The sequence below is a fragment of the Parasteatoda tepidariorum genome, chromosome 9 (assembly GCF_043381705.1).
Source record: "Parasteatoda tepidariorum isolate YZ-2023 chromosome 9, CAS_Ptep_4.0, whole genome shotgun sequence".
NCBI lineage: Eukaryota > Metazoa > Arthropoda > Arachnida > Araneae > Theridiidae > Parasteatoda > Parasteatoda tepidariorum.
The window spans coordinates 8828148-8850194 of NC_092212.1; the positions used below are offsets into that span (position 1 = coordinate 8828148).

At 27.1% G+C, this 22047-nt stretch overlaps 1 protein-coding gene across 1 annotated transcript in view; it reads right to left on the minus strand.

Annotated features, from left to right (window-relative positions):
* LOC107437007 (NBAS subunit of NRZ tethering complex) overlaps positions 1-22047 on the minus strand; it is a 105102-nt gene that overhangs the window by 63078 nt on the left and 19977 nt on the right. The window contains exons 13-24 of the mRNA XM_071185728.1: positions 20305-20448; positions 18997-19169; positions 16147-16216; positions 15158-15283; positions 11385-11536; positions 10071-10226; positions 8995-9073; positions 6325-6566; positions 5110-5187; positions 3842-3907; positions 1477-1606; positions 112-246 (exon numbers count right to left, since the gene is read on the minus strand). Of these exons, the coding sequence (XP_071041829.1) occupies positions 112-246; positions 1477-1606; positions 3842-3907; positions 5110-5187; positions 6325-6566; positions 8995-9073; positions 10071-10226; positions 11385-11536; positions 15158-15283; positions 16147-16216; positions 18997-19169; positions 20305-20448 (1551 nt within the window). The remainder of the gene's footprint in view (positions 1-111; positions 247-1476; positions 1607-3841; positions 3908-5109; positions 5188-6324; positions 6567-8994; positions 9074-10070; positions 10227-11384; positions 11537-15157; positions 15284-16146; positions 16217-18996; positions 19170-20304; positions 20449-22047) is intronic.

The following is a 22047-nucleotide window of genomic DNA, read 5'->3' on the forward strand; positions in this document are numbered from 1 at the left end:
AATATTAATGCAATAGAATTATTACAATCAAATAAATTATTATATAATTTTTCTTTCTTTCTAGGATAAAGTAATACATTTTTTAAAAAAAATAGTAAACAGATTACTTACTGTGGACATAATGAGCTTAACTTTTTCAGAGTCACTCAGTTTTTGGAAATCAGATAAATTTAGGTCTTTCTTTATTCCACAATCATAAATTAAAATCTCTAAAGTCTTCAAGTCATCATACAATTTCTCCAAACCCTAAATCATGACAAAACTGCATAAGATAATTTAGCATATGGTTGGGGAAAAAAAGTTCAGTCTTCTTCATTATAGTACTATTACAATTAAACAAATCATGAGTTGAAAATAAATACGGCTATAAGCCTAAAAAAAGTAACAAAGTTATTAAATAGTATGTAAAAGTAATAAATATAATATGACACAAAATTCATGCAAAGCATATTTTAATGTTTTTATAGAAAAAAAAAAGATTTTAAATATTAAATTGAATTTAAGAAAAAAAAATGTGCCCACAATTCAGATGTTTTAAAAATCGACATTTAATGAAATATTAAAACAACCTTTTTTTTTCTTCTCAAAAACACTTCAAACTTTCATAACTAAAATTTATATCAGTTGTTTAAAGTAGATAACAAGAAGAATGAAAATGTTAAATCATATAACATTTGATCCATAATTATAAAATAAGAGCCATCTCTCTTAGACCTCCCCAAGTCTCCCGCTAATCTGAGAAACATCAAACTGCTAACAAAACAAAAAATTCTAAGACAGCAAGAAACTTTTTACAGGCAGCAAACTCTTGGAGCTTCCATGGAGAGCCTAACATCATATGCTTTTAAGACCCTCCCTAGAGCTATCAGAGTTTAATGTTCCAGATTGGCCTGGCAGACATGTACAAGTTTCTACAGACACATCTATACCATATTGGACTTGTAGACTCTCCTAACTGCATTTTGAGTGAGAAATCTATTGACATGAATGGCGAACATCTTTAGAACGGTTCTGCCCCTCGGGAGGCCAGCTTTTCTTTATATTTCAAGAAACACTCCAACCTTGAAGATATCTCTTTCGGCATTCGATTGCAGATGTTATGCTTTATAAGCAAATATAAGGTTGTAATTAAAAAAATAATTAAAAAATGCTCGAAAGAAATTATGGTACATGATTCATAATCTACTTCCACAAGCTACACACAATAAAAATTAAAGAAATAAAATATGGGAATAGAATTAATGTTAATGTAAATAATATTGCCTAACATGTGCATAGATTATGATGAATCTATAACAATATGCTAAATAATAACTCTGAACGATATTATCAGTATGTAACTAACACATTTACAACAAGCTTCTTCAAAGGAATCTACATCAAGGAATCCCCTTTAAAATTTGAGAAGTCTCTAGTTCAGGTCTCTAATATTTCATTATTGATCTAGTTATACACTTATACTATTAGAATGCTTACTTGTATGTTTCTTTGCATTCCAAGTTTCAAAAGTTGAAGAGCATTATCTACAAGTCCAGATCTTGCTTCTACTTGCTGTGCTCTTTCAATAAACCATTCTGTAACTACTTCAGATGATAATGAATAATTTCTGGAAATAAAAATAAAACACTTTTAAGAAGATAGAATTCGTTAAAATTAAAGTGGTTATAGATGATGAATTAGAAAAAGTTTTTATTTGAGCATTTTTCATTAATTGTTAATTAAAAATTCACTAGGTTCTCATTAACTGCAGTAATTGTGATTGGACCTACTTTGAGAAATCAAAATATTTGGATAATAGAGGTAACATTGTTTTTAAATTTATTTTCAGAAGTTAAAAATAAAAACATTTTATTTCAAAATCTGATTGCATAACTGTCCCAGATAGTTGCATTCCTTTCTCCATTTTTTAAATAGAACATTTGCACAAAGCAGCATCCGATTCTGAATTGTTAACTGATTTCAATGTCTTATATTCCTTTGTAAGTTTTGTTAGGATTTCTGCTGATCCCATTTGCATTATGATTATTCACTCCAATTGCACTATTCATTCCATTTACACTAACACTTTTTCTTGCACAGGTAACATGATGCTTTCTCACAGTAGAAGTAAGTGCCATAATGGTCAAACTAAACAAAGTAATATTATAAAAGTGTGTTGTAGCCTCAGACTTTTTTCACAACTTAATTTTCATTTTCGATAATGACAATCACATTAATGATAAAAAGATAAGCGTTAAATACACAAATGTTTTCTTTTCAATATTTGAATCATGATTTTTTCATCCTAAACAACCTTAATATGACAGCCACTTAAAGTAAGAATTGCAAAAAGTAGAGTCACAGCAACATCTTGTTGTCCCTTGGTGCAATTTTACTTGAACCAATTTTATGTCATAAAAATAAACATTTTAATTCTTCAAGGCACTATATTAAGGAAATATACAGAGAAGATGCATTAATCTTAATTGGCTATAAAAACAGTCGATGTAGAATTGTAATAAATGAAGAAAATATGAGCTTTTATATCTCAAAATTGCTTACAATATTTATTGCAAAAATATGGTGTACATTAATATAAAGTCTTTGAGAAGTTATTTTCCCAATTGGATAATGCAAGAATTATTTTAAGGAATACAGGAAGGAAGACAAGAATTAAAACTTTAATAAATTAGAAACTCTAGTTTAATCTAACCAGTGAAGTATATTCTACACTCTTTTAGAGAACAAACTAAAAGTATTTACACTTCCAAATAAAAAATAATGTCATTGAGCGCAGCCTCTTCTTAAAAAATTCTGATCAGGTCAGTTCATAACGCTTTAGTAGATCTGGTTTACTAGTAGAGATACATCTAGTTGTGGTGCTTTTGCACTACTTAATGTAATCAGATTAGAACCATTCACTACACTTTATCAGTTAAAAAAAGCAATTCTATTAGGTTCTAGGGCAAAGAATCTGATTGTTTTAGAAAAAGAAAAATTATTTATTGAACCAAAATACACACATCAAAATTTTATGTTATAGAACAAGTTCACTGCTTTTAAATTCAAGACATGAAAATAAAAATATTTTAATTATACATTTAACTAAAATATACTTCTTGTGTTTTAAACAGAGAATGCATTCTTTTATAGTAAAAGATATGAAAACTATTAAAACTTACGCAAATGCTGTACATTACAAAATATTCTTATGTACAAACATACTATCGACACAATCCAAAGATACAATCACTTCACTTTTTTTTCCTTCCTTTTTTTAAAAAAAATATCAAACTTGTAATCACTCTAAATAAAATTATCTTTATTTTTTTGGAACTGAAATATTTAAAACATTTCTTCTTTTACCAATTAAAATTCAGTTTTTTTTCTCTAAAAAAAAAGAAAAAGTAAAGGATTATTTCTAAAAAATGTACTTTCTTTCACAAAAACATTAGTTCAACATGCAAAACGCTAAGTTTTACTCTGATGACATCCATAGCTTAGGAATAAATGTAACGCTACAGTTAACACTAAGTTCTTATGTCTCAATTACCAATATATATCAACGTAGTTAGTTACATTTCGTCTTAAAGATTGATTTTCAAATTATTTATAACAGCAGTTACAAAAAATTCTTAGTCCTCTATTTATGATAGTATACACTTTGAAAACCACAGATTATGCCAATGCATAGTATCGGATTTAATAAAAATAGTGTTTGTAAATTCTTGAACTTAACAGAATAAAAATATAGAAGATATTAAATTATATTGACACAAATGAACACTACTATGTTAAACATTATTAAGCATAGATATTATGTAAGTAACCAAATTATAAGTAACCAAAAAAATAAAAATACCTATATTTTAATAGCCCTTTGTTTTTTTCATAAAATTCTTCTATGTATTCTTCAGGGATAACAATCCTAGAAAAAATTTATCGATATTAACAACACTACAACTTATTTTTTTAAAGAAAATAAGAGCAAGAATAAATTAGCACAGGTACAAACGCTTTATGATTATTAGTATAGAAAAAAAGACAAATAAAGCTTAAAATGTTATAAAATGCTTTTCATTCTTTCTAATTGAAAATTTCACTGAATAGAAGGACCAAAGTTTTTTCTTCAAAAATTTATGTAAGATCCATTTTAAATTTTAAAATTAAAGCTTATTTTCTGATTTGAACAGAAAATCTGACTTGGAAAGTATATTAATATTTATTATTTTCACAGTACTCATAATTAGTAATAATATAACAGAACAAAGTTTAAAGTTAATGAATACATTCTTAAAATGGTTTATGCATTTCGATTGAAAATAAAAAAAACTACAAAATTTTTTGAATTAAAAAAAATGAAAATTCCAAATGAAATTTAATGTACATTTGCTTTAATTTATATACTTTAAATAAATAAATAAAATAAATAAACATTTTTCTGATTGAGAAAAAAAATCCCAAAGAGTCGTATCAAAACTGGGACTTAACGGTTACAAGATATATATTCTTACCACTATTTCCAGTAAATAAGAATACAAAGTTGCTTAAAACTTAAACTTTCAAATAAAAAATGTATTGTAAAAAAACGAAACAAATAACAAATATCAATACTTGGCGAAAGAGTAATCTAAAAAAGAAACATAGATGATTTGCAAATATCAGTTTCTTTTTTATAACACTTTGTCAAGATAATACTTATTAGATAATTAAATTATAATTTGAATAAAATATGTTCCGTGAAATTTTGCTTTAAAAAAAAGTTTTTTCCCCGTAAGTGGCTAAATTCATTTTAGTGAAAATAGGTAGCCATGTAACTTAATGCATGAAAGTACATTAAAATCTGAATACCTTTAACACAAGTTTTCTTTACAAATTAGCGACCAAGCACAGTTTTTTTATTGAATAATAACGTAATATACAGAAAAATGAATATGTTGCGCAAGGAAATAACCAAGTCTAACCTTAAACTAAAATCACACCGGACAGTTAAAAGATAGATATAATAGCTTCATCTTTTTCAAAACTTACAAACAATTAAAAAACATTTACAAATTAAAAACCTGGTTTATTTAATTTTGCATTAAAAAAAGTTGAATTTAAATTAACAACTAATAATGTAACACTTACTTGTCAAATTCATTTTCGCACCAGTCAGGATCTCTAAGTTTTTGTTCATGCCACGGATAAAAAACCATATCTAAATCACTGTCAAGAAAAAGACAAGAGAATAAAAAAATTAATTTCATTTATCATTACTTTGAAAAAATAATTTAGCTCAAAAGACAAATATTTTCAAATGCTGTGAAAAGACAAAAAAATCTAACAACTATATTTTTTTCATAAATTAAATACAATAATTTTTAAAGACTACAAGTTGCACTACTCTGGTATTAAGTTTCTGTTTTAATAGAATTGATGCTAAAGTAAAAAATTATTAAAGATTATAACTTTTTAAGAAAGAAATATTAAGTACATAACGTCCTTTGTGCCTTCTGCAATGTAAAAGCTGATGCGTATATCATTTGTATACAGAATGTAAAAACAATAATTAACTGTCATTAGAAACATTTTTGTCTTGAAAGCACAAAATGATTGCTACTTGTTAAGGCAGGGAGGCTAACTTGGCCCCTGGCCTGCAGGTAGAGCCGTTTTAGACAAGTACAATCTTTTAGCCAACGGTCCCTTGTATCAGTAAATAAGTATTCTTAATTTTTCCTCTTCTGAAGAACTTAGACTAATATTTGTAGCTTCATACAAAAAGCAACAGAATAGTGTGCTAAATAAAAAAAATGAACACCTCAATATCTTTTTGCCTAATGATTTTATCTTCATGTACTAAGACATTAAATTAATAGAATTATGAAGATAACATCTTAGTGCATGAAAGACTATTAAGGTGCTCGCTTCTTTATTTTGCACACTGTATATAACACACTTGTAACAAGCAAATTAATAAACATTAAATTTTTGATTTAATGAGCAATCCATAATAGGAACTTACTTGTAATTTTTGCCTTTTTTAAAGAACTTAGACCAATATTTACAGCTTCATTCCTAAAGTAACAATATTAAGAAAGCAAACATTCAATATTTTTTGACTTAATGATTGGATCTTCATTCACTAAGATGCTATCTTAATTAAAGAAAAGATAGATTATCTAATTGATTTGATTAAGATAGCCCCTTAAAGGATGAAAATCCAACCGTTAGATCAAATGTTATTAAGGTGCTTGCTTCTTCATATTGCAAACTGTACATAGCACACTATTAACAAGCAAATTAATAAACATTTATTATAATTTTACTATATAAATTTATGAGAAATCCACAATAGGAACTTACTTGTAAAGAGGTAACAGAGACTGGTAATCGGAAGGGGAAGTGGTCTCAGGAAAATTACTGAGTATTCCCAGACGGTGAGGCAATGTTTCTGTTCCCATATAAGTGAAAAGCGTTGCTACTGCTTCCCAATTAGAGTGAAAAGCAAACTGAATGGTTGCTTCCAGGCCACATTGAGATCGGAATTGTTTGAAAAACTTGGGATCAAAATGCTGCTGTGCTGCAACAGCTCCACCTAGGATTATCTAGAGAAAAAAAAAATTTCTTAAACAAAGTTAAAAGCTTGACAATGTTTGCATTCATACATTAAAATATAACGAACATCCCTTCACCAGCATCTTGCAAATTTTAATTAAAAATTTGAAGCACCCTTAATTGGTATTTTATGGCATTCTGATTAAATCCTAGATGGTACTCCTCGGTCAGGTAAATCTTAGTTTTATGGTATTCTGATTGACCGATCTAGTCTAAAATATTTACATACCTAGGTAAAAAAATTTCAAAATTAACATTTTATTAAAAAATATAATTTTTTCAAACTCAGGATATGCTGGGCAATATAATTTTTAATTCTTGAGTCCCATGTGCATAAAATATTCAAGAGTTGTTAGATGGTAAAGGGCAAATTTAGGAAATTTTGGTAACAGCCAGTTGAAGCAGTTCTAACAGTAGAAACTTTTTCAAAAATATAAAATTTTAAATGGTTAAAAATTTTCAATAAAAAATAATATCAGGCATTTCTTTTGAAGCATCTCTCAAAATAAATTAAATATTACAAAGCACATTTGTAAAATGAAGAAAATTTTTAAAAAACAAGCATGAAATGAAGTAATTTCCTAAGTGTTTTGAAATATTCATATTAATTCGAGATTTATTTAAAAAAATAAAACTAATAATAAAGTGCACATTTTTAATAAAAAATGGTGACTGACAGACAAGTTTTTAATCACTATTTGTTATAGTTAGCCATCCTGTGATGATCGTTAATTTTGATCTAAGCCGTAACTCATAACCAATGATAAAATGTTATTGGCTTGACAGTTGCTAAATTTTGATAAGTGAAAAAATTTGAATGAGAAATGACAACAATTGAGAACACAGTGAATATTTTATCTTGTATTATAACCGTCGTTGAACAGCCGACCCAATTTTGGATTTATGATTACCAATGTTCAACTCCGTAGCCTTGTAATTTTGATCCAGATCCAGAAGACAAGGGAAATCCTGGATCAAGTATTCGGAGAAATTTGTCTTTGTGGAGGACTTTTTTTTCCATGGAATAAACATGCATTTGCGTTACACAGAGAGAAAATGTACAAAATCTCCCACTGCTAGCCTCATGGCAAAGGGACTATAACCCATGATCCGTCTACCACTGAGGATATTTTACATCAGCACGGTGGTCGGTGTGAGCCGGGTGCAGAATTTGTATTGACCAGCCATCACTGGGATTCAAACCTGGTTCATCTCATTAGGTGGTAGACGTTCTATCACCTGAGTCACTGGGACTATCTTGAAGGGCAGTTTAGATATTATAAATAACAAGTGCTGGAAATATTTTTTACAATATCAAACACCAAAACGTTACAGATCCAGATGAAATATTTCTTTATGAAATACAATGATGGCATCTTTGTACCATTGTAATATCATAAGGCATGCAAGGTGAGTACTTTTTGTGCTCTGTACTTTAGCTTCATTTAATTTTAATATTTGCTTTATTTTATTTAATTTTGCTTTTTCTTAAACTTTAAGTTGCTGACATCCTCTCAAGAAAAAAAAAATTCTGTACACTATTTATCAAAGTAAAGCAGGAAAAAAAATCTGTATGGCCTTGATTGGAATATTGATGCTCAGAGGCTCAAAACAAAAGTGACCAGTAAAACAAAAGATAATAGAGCAATATTTAATGCAAAATTTGGTTTAGCTTTTTTAGTCATTCACATTTTTAAGGTAAATAAGTAAATTTAACTTGATTCCTTTATTCTCAAAAAGAATAAATGTACATGACTCAGCTACTATAAATATAGTTACATCCGAGAAGGGATTGGCAAGTGATGAGTACAAATTCTTTTTAATTATTGCATATGGCATTTTTACAAAAGTCATACTAACAATAACACTGAATTAACAATGACACCCATAAGTATATATCAATATCAAATTTTGATGAAAAGTAATGTCTTTCAGTAGAAAAAGGCTCACATTTTATAGATAAGAACAATCAAACAATTAAAATTTAAAAGTCACGATAGAAAAATTATATCATTCAATGAAGTACTATTTAAAAGATTTTTTTTAAGAATTGTAAAACCTTAGCTTAACTAAATTTTGAAATACTGACATTGATTACTCTTGCCTTAAACCATAGACATGACAACATATTATAACATCAGTGTAAATATTATTATTAGAAAGTATAATTAGTCTGGAAATGTAAACATGTGTTTATTTGTAATTAAACCACAAAGAAATTTTAAAAAAATACTAAATGAAAACAATAAAATAAGTCCTAAGATAAAATTTCAATTTAAATTAAACATTAAATCATTCTTTAATAAGTTTATGAAGCTTATTACTTCTTTAGAAATACAGAAATTAATAGGCACATGCAAAAACATTATAACAAAAAACTTAAAAATAAATTTAGAAATAAAAGAAAACTAATGTTACCTCATAAGTAGTTAGCCTGTCAACATAATTTAGAAGCTTCAAGCGGCATTGGCATAGTTGCTTCTGTTCCAAATTAAGTCTGAAAATTAATAACAGATATTTATTATTCATTCATTATTTTGGTACAAACTGATTATCTGTGGACCTTGTCATAACAAATAATAACCCACATTTTTTGTAGTCTGGACATAAAGCAGATTTATATTTCCTTAAAATATATATTTATTATAACATATTTCAAAATGGAAAACTCAATGTTTAGAAACTGCTGAACATTACTTGAGCAGAATGGATTAATCACTTTTTAACTTATGAAGTCTTCATATAATCAATTTATGTTGTTTTATAGCAATCCTTAAAAACATGCACAAACAATGTTTTACTATGACTATTTCTACACTTCCTGAATAATCTAACTAAATATAGTTCTTATATTGATTACTTGAAAACTATTGAAAAATTGAATAAATTAAAAAAAACATCAGTTTTTTTATTTTAAATTGGGCATAATTAAATTTCAAAGTTTGTATTTACAATTGATGCAGTCAATGCTAAAAGGGGGTCTGCAACATTTTTACGAAAATAAGCTTTTTGTTGGTTTTGGAATATCACTCACCGATTATCAAAAACGGAGCTATTATATAGACCACCTAAAAGAAGAGAATCCGACAATGTGAAAGCAATTAAAAAAAAATTTCACAGTTGACACAGTTTATTTGTTGTTTTTTTTTTCCAAAGTGCAAACTTGTAGCATACCCCTTTTAACATTGACCACTTCAATTGCTTAAAATTTTAACTAAAGTATGCAAATTTTTTCATAATAAAAATTATAGTAGATATTAGTAGACAAAAAAGCAAACTTCAACAATCTCGTCAATTAAAAACAAATTCCTTAGTTATCCCAATACAATGATACATTTGGTCAACCCGATTTTCACATTAATTTTACTGTAAACAACATAATTTACGATAAGCTATCATCTAAATATCAATCTTACATCACTTTAATCAATCTAAATATCAATTATATATCAATTACTATATGAAAAGTACGAAGAGATAAAAGCTATACTTACTTTGTAAAATTAACCTCTTTCAGGAACTCTGCTCTTTTTTTCTGCTGTTTTATCCTCCTCATCTCATAAATCTCACCAGCATCATAATTGATGTCATAAGCAAAATGGTCCATATATTCATCATCAAACTCATCATAAAACGATGATAAGATAAACCTAGAAATATTTAATTGTTCTTAATGTACTTAACAGCAAGGAATGCTTGAATCAAGTGTTCTGAGATAGTTTCAAAATTATAAGACAACAGGATTTGCTATAGTTTTGTTATTTAATGTCAAACAAAATATATATAATAAAAATGCATTTCTTAAAAAAAAACAGCAAAAAAAGGGGAAGACTAAAATATTTTAATGCCTGATTAGGAAAAATGATGTAAAATTTTAGAACAGGCCTATATTTCTTTTCCTTATATGTCGAATGAAAACAGTTGGATGAAAACAATTGAATGAAACATAAATGAAAACATTTATTCAGGAATAGTGTAAACTGTAATACAGAATAAGTACCCCATCCAACTTGATAAAAATTGCAAACATGTTTGATAAACTGTACCAAAGAGAAGGGAAGAAATCTATTGCATATAATAAAACCTAAATGTTATTTAACAACTTAATTGTATAAATGAGACATTATAAAATTTCTCTTTTTATTCGGCTAGTCGTGTTTATTTTTATTACGAAGGTCAAGCACCTGAGCATAAAAAGATAATAAATATACAAGTTAAAATTGAAATGCATAAGTAAGCACAAAAGCAGTTGTAAGTGAACTTTGGTAGCTTTGCAAAAAAGGCCTGTTAAAAGACACACTCTTGACAACCAAACTAATACTTCTGATAACTTTTTTTCTCCATAATGCTTTGTATTTACTGCATTAATGCTTATTTGTGTAGAAGCTTATTAATATGAAATACTTCTTAGTTAATGATACATAACACTACTGATTTATTTTCCAAATAAAAAAGCTAATGTAGATATAATGTTAATGCCAATTTTATTTTTTAAATTATAAAAGTAATGTTTTTATTAATAAGCATGAAAAAAAGCATATCAAGACAAGTAAAAGTTTCTTTTGGATAGATATTTTTCACACTAACATACTTAGAAAGGTTAGTAAATATTTTGAGATTTTACACACCCCAGAAAAAAGTGACATGATTATGTGATTTACAAAAATTTAAGTAAATAGTTTGAGATTTTTAAACCCCAAAGAAAAGTAACATACTATGTGATTCATAGAAAGGTAAGTAAATATTTTGAGATTTTGCAATCCCTCAAGAAAAGTCACATACTTAGTGATTTAAAAGACAATTAATACCTTCCTTGATCCTCGCCTCTGCCAATGGCAACGAGTGCTTTTACATCTGTGCCTCTCATACCATAATCAAGAAGTTCTTTGGCAGCTTCAAAATTTTCAGGCACTCTTTCTAGGCATTCATGGAGAACCCAGGATCGCTTTTTGATTTTACTCTACAAATGCAATTATTGAAACTATCACTATGAAAAACTTGAATAAAACAACAGCTATAATAAAACTTTGTTGTTAAAGAAACTTTTTTATTTAGAAACTATTGTAGGAAATGTATCTATTAAATTTTATAAAAATTATCTAACATTATCAACAAAATTAATTTTTAGAAGTTAGAATGCCGAAGATTTTAACCTAAATTTATTAACAGTAAAAATATTATAAAACATATTTCAAATCCAAAGTAAATTACTTATTTGCCAAAGAATATAATATTAAATAAGATACGTCTATCAATACATTGCTTTTGTTCCATTAAAAACTTGCAAAACTGAAAAATTTTGAAACATTATAAAGTAGTTATTCACCTCTTTTTGACTATCTAAAACTTAATCATGCATAATAAATTTCAATTTTCAAGAAAAGTCAAGAGAAAAAAGAACAATAATACCAAATTTAAAAATTATTTTAGCTCAATCAAAATTTTAATGACATTAGATTTCAACTTACACATAAAAATATATATTTGAAATTGAAATATTATATTACTAATATATATAAAAGAATGAGTTCTTCATGTCAGTCAGTTAGTTGGAAATATCACTCTTGAACATTACTTAAGTATTGTTAATTAATTATTAAATGCATTTTAATGCTTTATTAATTAATAAGCATAAATAATTATTATTAACGTCATAGCAGCATATATATAAAATACTCTCAAAATAAATATGTTTTAGCACTAATGATTTAATAATAAATAAAGAATAAACTACTTTTTTGAGAATTATTTTTAACACAATCAAGCTTTAAGCATAACAATGCTTATAAATAATGTAACATTAAAAAAATATATACTGATAATATAAATTAATTTGAAGTATTCTTCAATCTTCCTGAATTATGCTCTTTTATATAAGAATTGTATTTTGAAAATATTAAAATCATAAATAAAATAATACTACATACATACAATAAAAATTTGTTTACACAGATAACAGAAAAGTTTTAAAAAATCTGAAAAATATAAAATTCAGAAAGGACCTCTTTTCCTTATATGCTATTGATTGTAAAATACAAATGAATTATTTAACAAAATTGGAAAAAAATGAACACATTCTATGATTACATTTTTTAAATAATTTTAAAAACTATCAGAACATGCAGTCGTTCATGATCTGTATTATTTTAAGATTTTTTAGAAATATTATGAATTAGCTTTAAATTTACACATAAATTTATTTTATAAATATATTTTTGTAGTAGAGCAATAATACTTAAATATTAAGAAATCACAATTGTTTATTAAACTTATATTGTCACGTAGAATGAATATGAATCAGTTCAGAAAGTTGTAGAGATTCATTGAAAACTTTCAAACATACAGGGAACAAAATAACTGGAGTTTTGGTTTGAAATGCCTGGTCTTTTATAGGAATAAATAACGGAACATGAAATGACAAATTAAAACATTCTAGCAGATAAAGAAATAATAAATAAAAGCTTATGTTACATTTATAGAGTTTTTCATTTTCTACAAGTTCTAAGGATCGAATTCGGTATCTTTGTCTCTCCAAGACGACGACTCTAACCTTTTGGCTACACTGACACACGTCAATATTAGCAATAAACTCAATATAAAATACACTTTTGGAATATTTACTATTTTTTTATTCGATGAAAATTTAAATTAAAGTATTTAATATTTAATTAAAAATATATTGTAGTATAATATATTTTAAATTAACGTATTGTATAGATTATTTTATTTATATATATATACAGTCAATTCGCTATAACTCGAAGTACGATAACTCAAATATTACTATAACTCGATTTTTTTATGAGGGCCCGACCCTTTTATCTTCAATTTCATGTTAATTATTCTCGATTACTCGAATTTTACTCCCTTTANACCGTTTTTAATTTAAAAACTGTTGTAGGAGATGCAACTATATATTTTTCATAAAATTATCTAACATTCTCAACAAAAATTAATTTTTAGATCACTTAAAGTGCAAAAGACTTTAACCTAAATTTATTAACAGTAAAAATATTATAAAACCTATTTCAAATCCAAAGTAAATTATTTATTTGTCAAAGAATATAATATTAAATAAAATATATTTATCAAAACTATGTTTTTGCTCCATTAAAAACTTGGAAAATTAACAAATTTTAAAACATGATAAATTATTTATTAACCTCTTTTTGACAATCTAAAATTTAGTCATGCATTATAAATTACAAGAAAAGTCAAGAGAAAGAAGAACAACAATATCAAATTTAAAAATTATTATAACTCAATCAAAATTTTAATGACATTACATTTCAACTAAACATATAAATAAAAATTTGATATCAAAATATTATACAAGTAATGCATATAAAAGAATGAGTTCTTTGTGTGAGTTAGTTTGATGAAAATGTCACTCTTGAACTTATTTATTAAGCATTATTAATTTATTATTAAGTGCATTTTAAGGCTTCTTTAATTAATAAGCATAATTAATTATTTAACGTCATAGCAGCATAAATATAAAACACTGAAGCAATAAATATGTTTCAGCACTAATGATTTAATAATAAATAAAGAATAAACTACTTTTTTGAGAATTATTTTTAACACAATCAAGCTTTAAGCATAACAATGCTTATAAATAATGTAACATTAAATATATATATATATATACTGATAATATAAATTAATTTGAAGTATTTTTCAATCTTCCTGAATTATGCTCTTTTATATAAGCAAAATATTTTGAAAATATTAGAATCATAAATAAAATAATAGTGCATACATACAATAAAAATTTGTTTACACAGAAAACAGAAAAGTTTTAAAAAATCTGAAAAATAAAATTCAGAAAAGGACCTCTTACCCTTTTACGATTTTGACTGTAGAATATAAATGAATTATTCAACAAGATTGAAGGGGAAAAAAACTTAACACATTCTATAATTAGATTTTTTTAAAAATTTTAAAAACTATCAGAACGTGAAGTTGTTCATGGTCTGTATTATTTTAAGACTGCTTAGAAACATTATGACTTAGCTTTAAATTTACACCCATAAATTTATTTTATAAATATATTTCTGTAGTAGAGCAATACTACTTAAACGTTAAGAAATCAAAATTGTTTATGAAACTTATATTAGCAATAATAGCTCAATATAAAATATATCTTTGGAATATTTACCATTTTTTCAATCCATGAAATTTAAATTATATTTTATAAGTAACAGAAAATTAAGTTATTTATATTATCACTTAATTTGCTGCAACAGTCTGACTTATCTACAATCAATTAAAATGTGCATTAATGCATTATAAAATTAATGTATTCACTAATTCTGTTTTCTAGCATAACCTCAAGCTATTATGATCCAATAAAAAACTTTCTTCTGCACTTTTTAAAACTTTTCAACGAATCAAGTTTTCCGAAAGAGAAGAAGCTGATCTATATCCTTACTACTACCTAGAACTAAAATGTTAGACTTATACATGCTAGATTAAAAAAACTTATTATTCAACGACAATACCTGTAAAATATAATGATAAATACTTCACAATGTGTTAAATAGTGACACAATTTGAAGGTAAATAATACCAGCCTTACCAAATAATCATGAATAGTCTCAACAGTAGCTGGCATTTTTCTCCATTGACGCTGGTAAACAAGATCAGTATCTAAATTATAGGTCTGAGCAAGAGCCAATGCTTCTCCATATTCTTCGTTGTTAATCTTTGCAAAAAGATAAAATAAGAAATATATGAAAACATAGCTTGCAAGTGAGAATGCATTGGAAATACGGTATTTTGATAAGAATACAAACACATAAAAATTAAACTCAAAATAAAATTGTTTTCTAAATTACAATATCTTATTCTAATTACTTTTGTTAGGATAATTCTCAACTGGTTAAATTTTTATAAGTTTCTCTTTTTTTTTTTGGAGGGTATAATTGATGAATTTTTAAAAGGATTTTAAATTTTAAAAATATTTTTTCGATACCTTTTCTTTTTAAAACTAAGCAAAATTTTGAAGAAAAAGAGGCCTTGTTAAATATTTATTTCCTGCCTCGTAATTTTCAGATCAAATTGTAGAAAAAAAAGTTTTCAAATTGTTTATCAATAATCATTTAGTTTTTAGTTTGCTTTAAAAAAAAAATGCGCACAGAGATTATTTTAGCATGCCTTTAATTACTTATTTTTTCATAAACTACAAATTTTTTTCTTATTTTGATAATGAGAGAGAATTACTTTTAGAAATATACACATAAAATAGTATACGAGGGTAAATTTTTAAAATAGTGCAAGAGGAAAATTGTTGAGGATCAAATTCAGCTACTACATAATATTACACATTTTTACAGTGTTAAGTGAGTGCCCTTTCAAAACTCTAAGCACTTTTCTGTGAGAAAGTACCCTGACCTTTTTTATTCCTAAAGAGAACTCCGTGCATAATGTTTTCATAAAAGATTTTTATAAAATAATAATGTAAATTTAAAAGTACAAAGCAAATAATAATAATAACAACACTAAATAAACGTTTCAATAAATCATGATTAGTAGAAGAGAAAATATTTCATAGCAAGCCAAACTTACTTTTCTCACATATAATTCTTCAGGTGTTGTAGATTTTAAGCAGAGTAGACGATAAACTTTAGTACTCATTCTAAAATAAATAATTAAAAAAACAAAGATTGATATAAATAAATTGATTTTTAAACTTTAATAAGCTCACCACAACAGTTAACAGACTTAAAAACTGAATTCCTTTTATAACTGTAGAAATTCAATTAAAAAATAACACAGTAGAGTTTCTGCTACTATTTTCCTCAAAAATAGTAGCCTAAATAATTTTCTCAGAGGAAAAATTAAGTTGCTTTCCTCCATGTAGTAGTGTTTGAATAATTATTACAATAAACCAACAAAAAATATGAATAGTTTCAAGTGCATTTCCATTTAAAAGGTATTTATTTAAAAAAAATAATAAAACTTGTAAGTTTTTAAACATTAATATGTAAGAAAAGAATGATATAAATATTAATATTTATTCCTTTCCACATGTTGGTAGCTTTACAGTATTCTGCTTCAAGTTTATTAATGTTATAAGTTTAAAGAGAAAATTTAGTTCTTGTTATTTAATTATACTAAATAACAACAAATTTTTATGAAAAGAAAATTAATTAAAAATAAAATATCTAAAATTACAAAAATTATTTTGTCACTAATTATGCTATTTAGTACACAGTTTTTTTTTTTCAAATTTCAATTAGTATCTATTACGAAAAATAATTAAGCATCATAGACATCAATAATAGATGATTTATTACGTTTCTCCAAAATGAATTAGTATCATTTCTCCATTAGTTTTTTTCTTTAGTACGTCACTTATTTGTTTTTAAAATTCCAATTAGAGCATTTTACCAAAATGAATTATTCATCATTGGCGTCAATAATAGTATGGCAGTTTTTTTTAACTTTCATTTTCATTAATTTTGCTTTTTAGTATAAAACATTTTTTCTTATTTCAAATATCGTTAATTTTAAATTACTTATTTTAAGATGTTTAAAAAGCATAATTCTATAAAAAAGTAAACAGGAGGTTTAACATTATTTAACACACTGACGAATCTGCACATAAAAAGTCATACTTTCACCTGCCGTTTTTTCCGCTTAGCAAAACTGGCTTTTCTTTATCATTAGATTAGGAATGTGTAATAAGGTGAAATCTCCCAATTTGGCCCATATTCTAAACTGCAAGTAGGTTAAATACAAATTAAGTGACATTGTCCGCTTATGCTATAATGCTAACATTGATCATTGAGTTTATCTGACATATCGATTAAAAAATAAATATTTAAGAAAGTGTTATTAAACTCCTTTTTTGGTTAATGAGAGCTATCAGGGGTCTGTCCAGAAATTTTGTGAAAGGTCCGTTTTTGTAAAATTGTGAAAAAATTACTCGTAATTTGTAAATATAAAATAAACGTTAAGTCACATTCTTTCAACCAGGGTCCGCTTTTGTGAATTTGTGCAAATAGGGTCCGTTATTGAAAAAAAAACTTTTTCAAGGAGTTTTTAAATTGTAAAGACATACAAGATTATGCTCAACACTGTAAAATTATAATTAAAAAAATTAAATTTTAAAAAATAAACAGCAATTGCAGCTACTAAATTAGCGATGCAACATACAAATATTTGGTATTTAGCCTATACTGCTGAACGCAGAATATTAATTTCGGATGAATAAAAGGAAGAAGCGTCTGACGAAGACAAAACTTAGTTCGTTTATATTTGTCTTTCTCCCCCCCCCTTCCTGGGAAGGGTTTATTCAATTAATAAAACAATAATGAAGATAAACAAATTTGTGAAGGATCCGATTAAAAGATAAATTATTTTGTGAAGGGTCTGTTTTTCAGTTATAATATTTTGTGAAGGGTCTGTTTTTCAGTTATAATATTTTGTGAAGGGTCCATTAACGGATCCAAATTTCTTCTAAACAAACCCCTGGCTATACAAACATCACTAACCCTATCTTTAAAATTGTCTTTAATTTCGTTTATATCAATGGTGTTGGCTCAAAACTATTGAGAAAATTCCTTTTTTTTTAATGTCTCGCTCGAGCGTTCTAATTGAAACTTTTGAAACGATTTTTAGGACCAGGGGGATTTAAATTGTCCGTTTTACCTACTGTCCGAATTTCAGGGCAATAGAAGCTACAAATGAGAGAGAGACACACACTCTTTACTTTATAATTATAAACTAAACTCAGTGGCGTGACAGCCCGTAGAGGGCAAGGCCTACTATGTCCATCTCAGTTTTCTTAACCTTAGGCTCTGGGGTGCAGGAGCAGATGTTCCGGTCAGGTGGTCAGCCGAACGCGGAACCCATTTTATAATTATAGATTTATCAAAAACCACAGAAAAAGTATGTGGTGTAAAACTATAAAAATAGTAACTAATGAAAAGCAAAAATCTATTGAAAGAGATTAAAATTTAGCATCCTTTTTCTAGCATGTTACTTTCAGTCCATTATTAAAAGCGAATGCGGGGAATTTTTTTGCTTTAAATATATAAAATTTGCAATTAGATCAAGGTAATAGTTACAACTGAATAATTAAATAGATTAAGTAAATAAAAATGAATTAAGTTTCTACCACTTCTTCCATTTGTACGCGCACATGACATCCCTGAGATTATGAATAATTAGAAAGATATTTCAAACAAAGGTTAATTTCTTAAAAAATTTGTGATCAGCTGCTAAGAAATGATCTTGGTTACCACTGTCACTCCTTCATAAAAAGCAGTTTTGATTTAATTTAAAATACGAAAGCTTTAAAAAAATAGAAAGATATCTATCAAAATAAAAAAATTAAGGTTGAGTTTCTATTCATATAAAATATTTTTAACGTTATTTCTTAGGAGGAGGAAAAATAGGGAAATTATATACTTTGTTTTCTTCCTGGGAGGTTGGAATCTATCAAGGTCTGTAATGAAGTAAAGAGCCCTCTGTGCCATTTCATAGCTGTAAGTAAATATCGAAGGTTCCTCATCATCACTGCTTTCTTCATCACTCAATGAATCTTCTGTATCACGTTTCTTACTTTTCAACCTATTTTCACACTATAAAGAAACACAAATGAATTAAAATCGCAAACACAGGTTGCTTTGTATTACAGGGCAAAATGAAGAGTCTCCATTAGCCACTAAATGTAACAAATAGTGATCAAAGTACTGTCTATCAGTCACCAAGCAAATTGTCACCTTTTTCAACAAGCATTTTTTGCCACCTTTTTCAACAAGCATTTTACTATTCTCAATGAATATGGAATTATGAATAGTTTGAAATATTTTGAAAATTATTTTAAATCGGGCTTGTTTCTCACAATTTTTCTTTGTGGTAGAAATGAATCTTACAATGTTTACTATATCTTGAAAAAATGCTTATATTGTTAATCCTTTAATGCAGGTGAGACACTATACAGTTTATCAATTTTTGAAGCAAAGATTTCATCATAAATCAATACTATTTTGTGATCATTTCATCAGCCATTTCAACACAATATTTTGAATTCCTATATAATGATAAAGTGAAGTTCATGTCTCTTGCTGATAGCAGCAAGTTAAAACTTTTACAATTATGTCTGATGAAAAGGAAGTTACAAGCAGTCAAATAAGTTCAAGAGTTTAATGGTTCTACTACCCATTCTGCCTCCTACAGACTGAGTGATACATTCAACATTGGTTGAGCTAATTGCCATTAAAATGGTTAAGGAATTTCACAAAATACACTTTGTTGTAAAACTACTGAAAGGGATAGAGCACTACTAAAAATTTCATTGGAGAGGAAGAAGTTGATTCTGGATACATATTTTAAAATGTGATATAGATAAATATGATTTCAGGGTCAAAAAAGTTTTTTTTTCTTGTTTAACAATAGTTATTTTCATAAATAATACTCACTTCTATTATTATTCTTAATTGAATAGTTCTACTATCCATTCTGCCTCCTACAGACAGAGTGATGCATTCAGCATCTACTTGGTTGAGCTAATGGCTATTAAAATGGTTAAGGGATTTAGAAAAATACACTTAGTAATAAAACTACTAAAAGGCGCTAGAACACTACTAAAAATTTTCATTGCAGAAGTTGAAGTTGTTTCTGGATACATAACTTTAAAATGTGATTAATTGTGACTTCAGAGTCAAAAAATTTTTTTTTCTTGTTTAAAAAAGTTATTTTAAAAATAATACTCACTTCTATTACAAGAAATCCTCTGTCACAAAAGGAAGTGACAGCTGGTGACGGTTCAAACCACTCTGGTGAAACTCCCAACAGATTCTGAAGGGAATGAATAGAAGATACGGTGACGGCTCCACATCTCCTCACGATTATGAGAGACTACGCAAAACAATAAATAATTCTATTATTTTCACTATGATGAAACAAATCATTTTTCAAATATACATGTTTTTGTTTTTAAAAAAATTTTGAAGGATTTAATGCATTCACAGAAATGTACATAAAATGTAAGCATAAACGTTAATAATAATTAAATCAAGCTAACTGTTTTAAGCTTTCATGTCTGTCACGCTAGTAAATATTGGGTGTACAAATAAGTTCCAACCACTCATCACAAAATGGCACTGCCAGAAGGTAATGTAGAAATTGACTGGTGTTAAACATTTTATTGTAAGTTTGTTCAACTGGTAACAACATAACCTTTAAGTATTTAGTGATTCCGTATTAGCATTACGAAATTGTTTTCGTGCAAAAATGTCAAGCTTTGTGCCAAATAAGCGTCATTTGCGGGAACTTTTGATTTACTTCTTTAATTTGAAGAAATCTGCAGTTGAGGTGCATTGATTGCTTGGAGCAGCATATGGTGATACTGCTTTAATTGAGAGAAGTTGTTGTGAGTGGTTTCAGAAGTTTAAAAATGGTGAGTTTGACATGGAAGACGAAGAATGCAGAATGCCGAAATTGTAAGAAGACAAGGAATTGGAAGAATTATTGGAAGAAGATTCGTACCAAATGCAAAAAGAGCTTGATCTTAGACTACAAGTGACCCAACAAGCAATTCCACATCGTTTAAAATTGTTGGGAATGATCCAAAAACAAGGAAGTTGGGTTCCATATGAACTGAAGCCAAGAGACATTGAACATCGATTTTGTATTAAAATTAATTTTGGTGTTTGGAAACACATCAATGGGAAGTCCTACCCCACAAGCCGTATTCATCGGACATTGCCTCTTCAAATTATAACATATTCTGGTCAATGGTACATAGTGTGTCAGAGCAGAAATTTACATCATTTGAAAATACCAAGGAATGGGTCAATTTGTGGATATCCTCGAAAGATGAAGAGTTCTTCCAACGTGATATCTGAATGCTCCCAGAAAGATGGGGGGAAAGTTGGGTCTAGTAATGGAAAATATTTTGAATAAAAGATAATGTACCGTTTTTTTACTATAAACTGCTAGTTTTTGATTAAAAAAAAAGGCAGAAACTTATGTGCACTCCCAATATTTTTTAAAAAAAGGTACTTCCTTTAAATTTTATTATTTCTGTCACTGAATTAAGTCTTGTTTAGTAAAACAGAAATTTCTGCAGCTAAATTATGTACAGTAATTCGCAATATTGCTAAGATACTCCTTATCCGTGACCATTTTTCGTCATGGATAAGGTACATTTAATAATATTCATATCACGCTTCACAAGTAATGTTTAATAATAATCACAGTAATTGGTCATATTGTTAAGATACTCCTTATTCGTGAGCATTTTTTGTCACGCCATATTTTTTTTAAATGTTTTTTACCGAAAGAAAATATGTATAAGTGGCAACACAGCAAAATTTGTGAAGATATCTTGGTATTTAGTAGCTAAAATTTGGCAAAAAAAAGTTGTCTGATATCGTGTTTGTTATCATGGAATTGACTAGGCGTGTGAGCTATCATAAGCATGAAAGCACAAATGCACATGTTTAAAAAATTTTT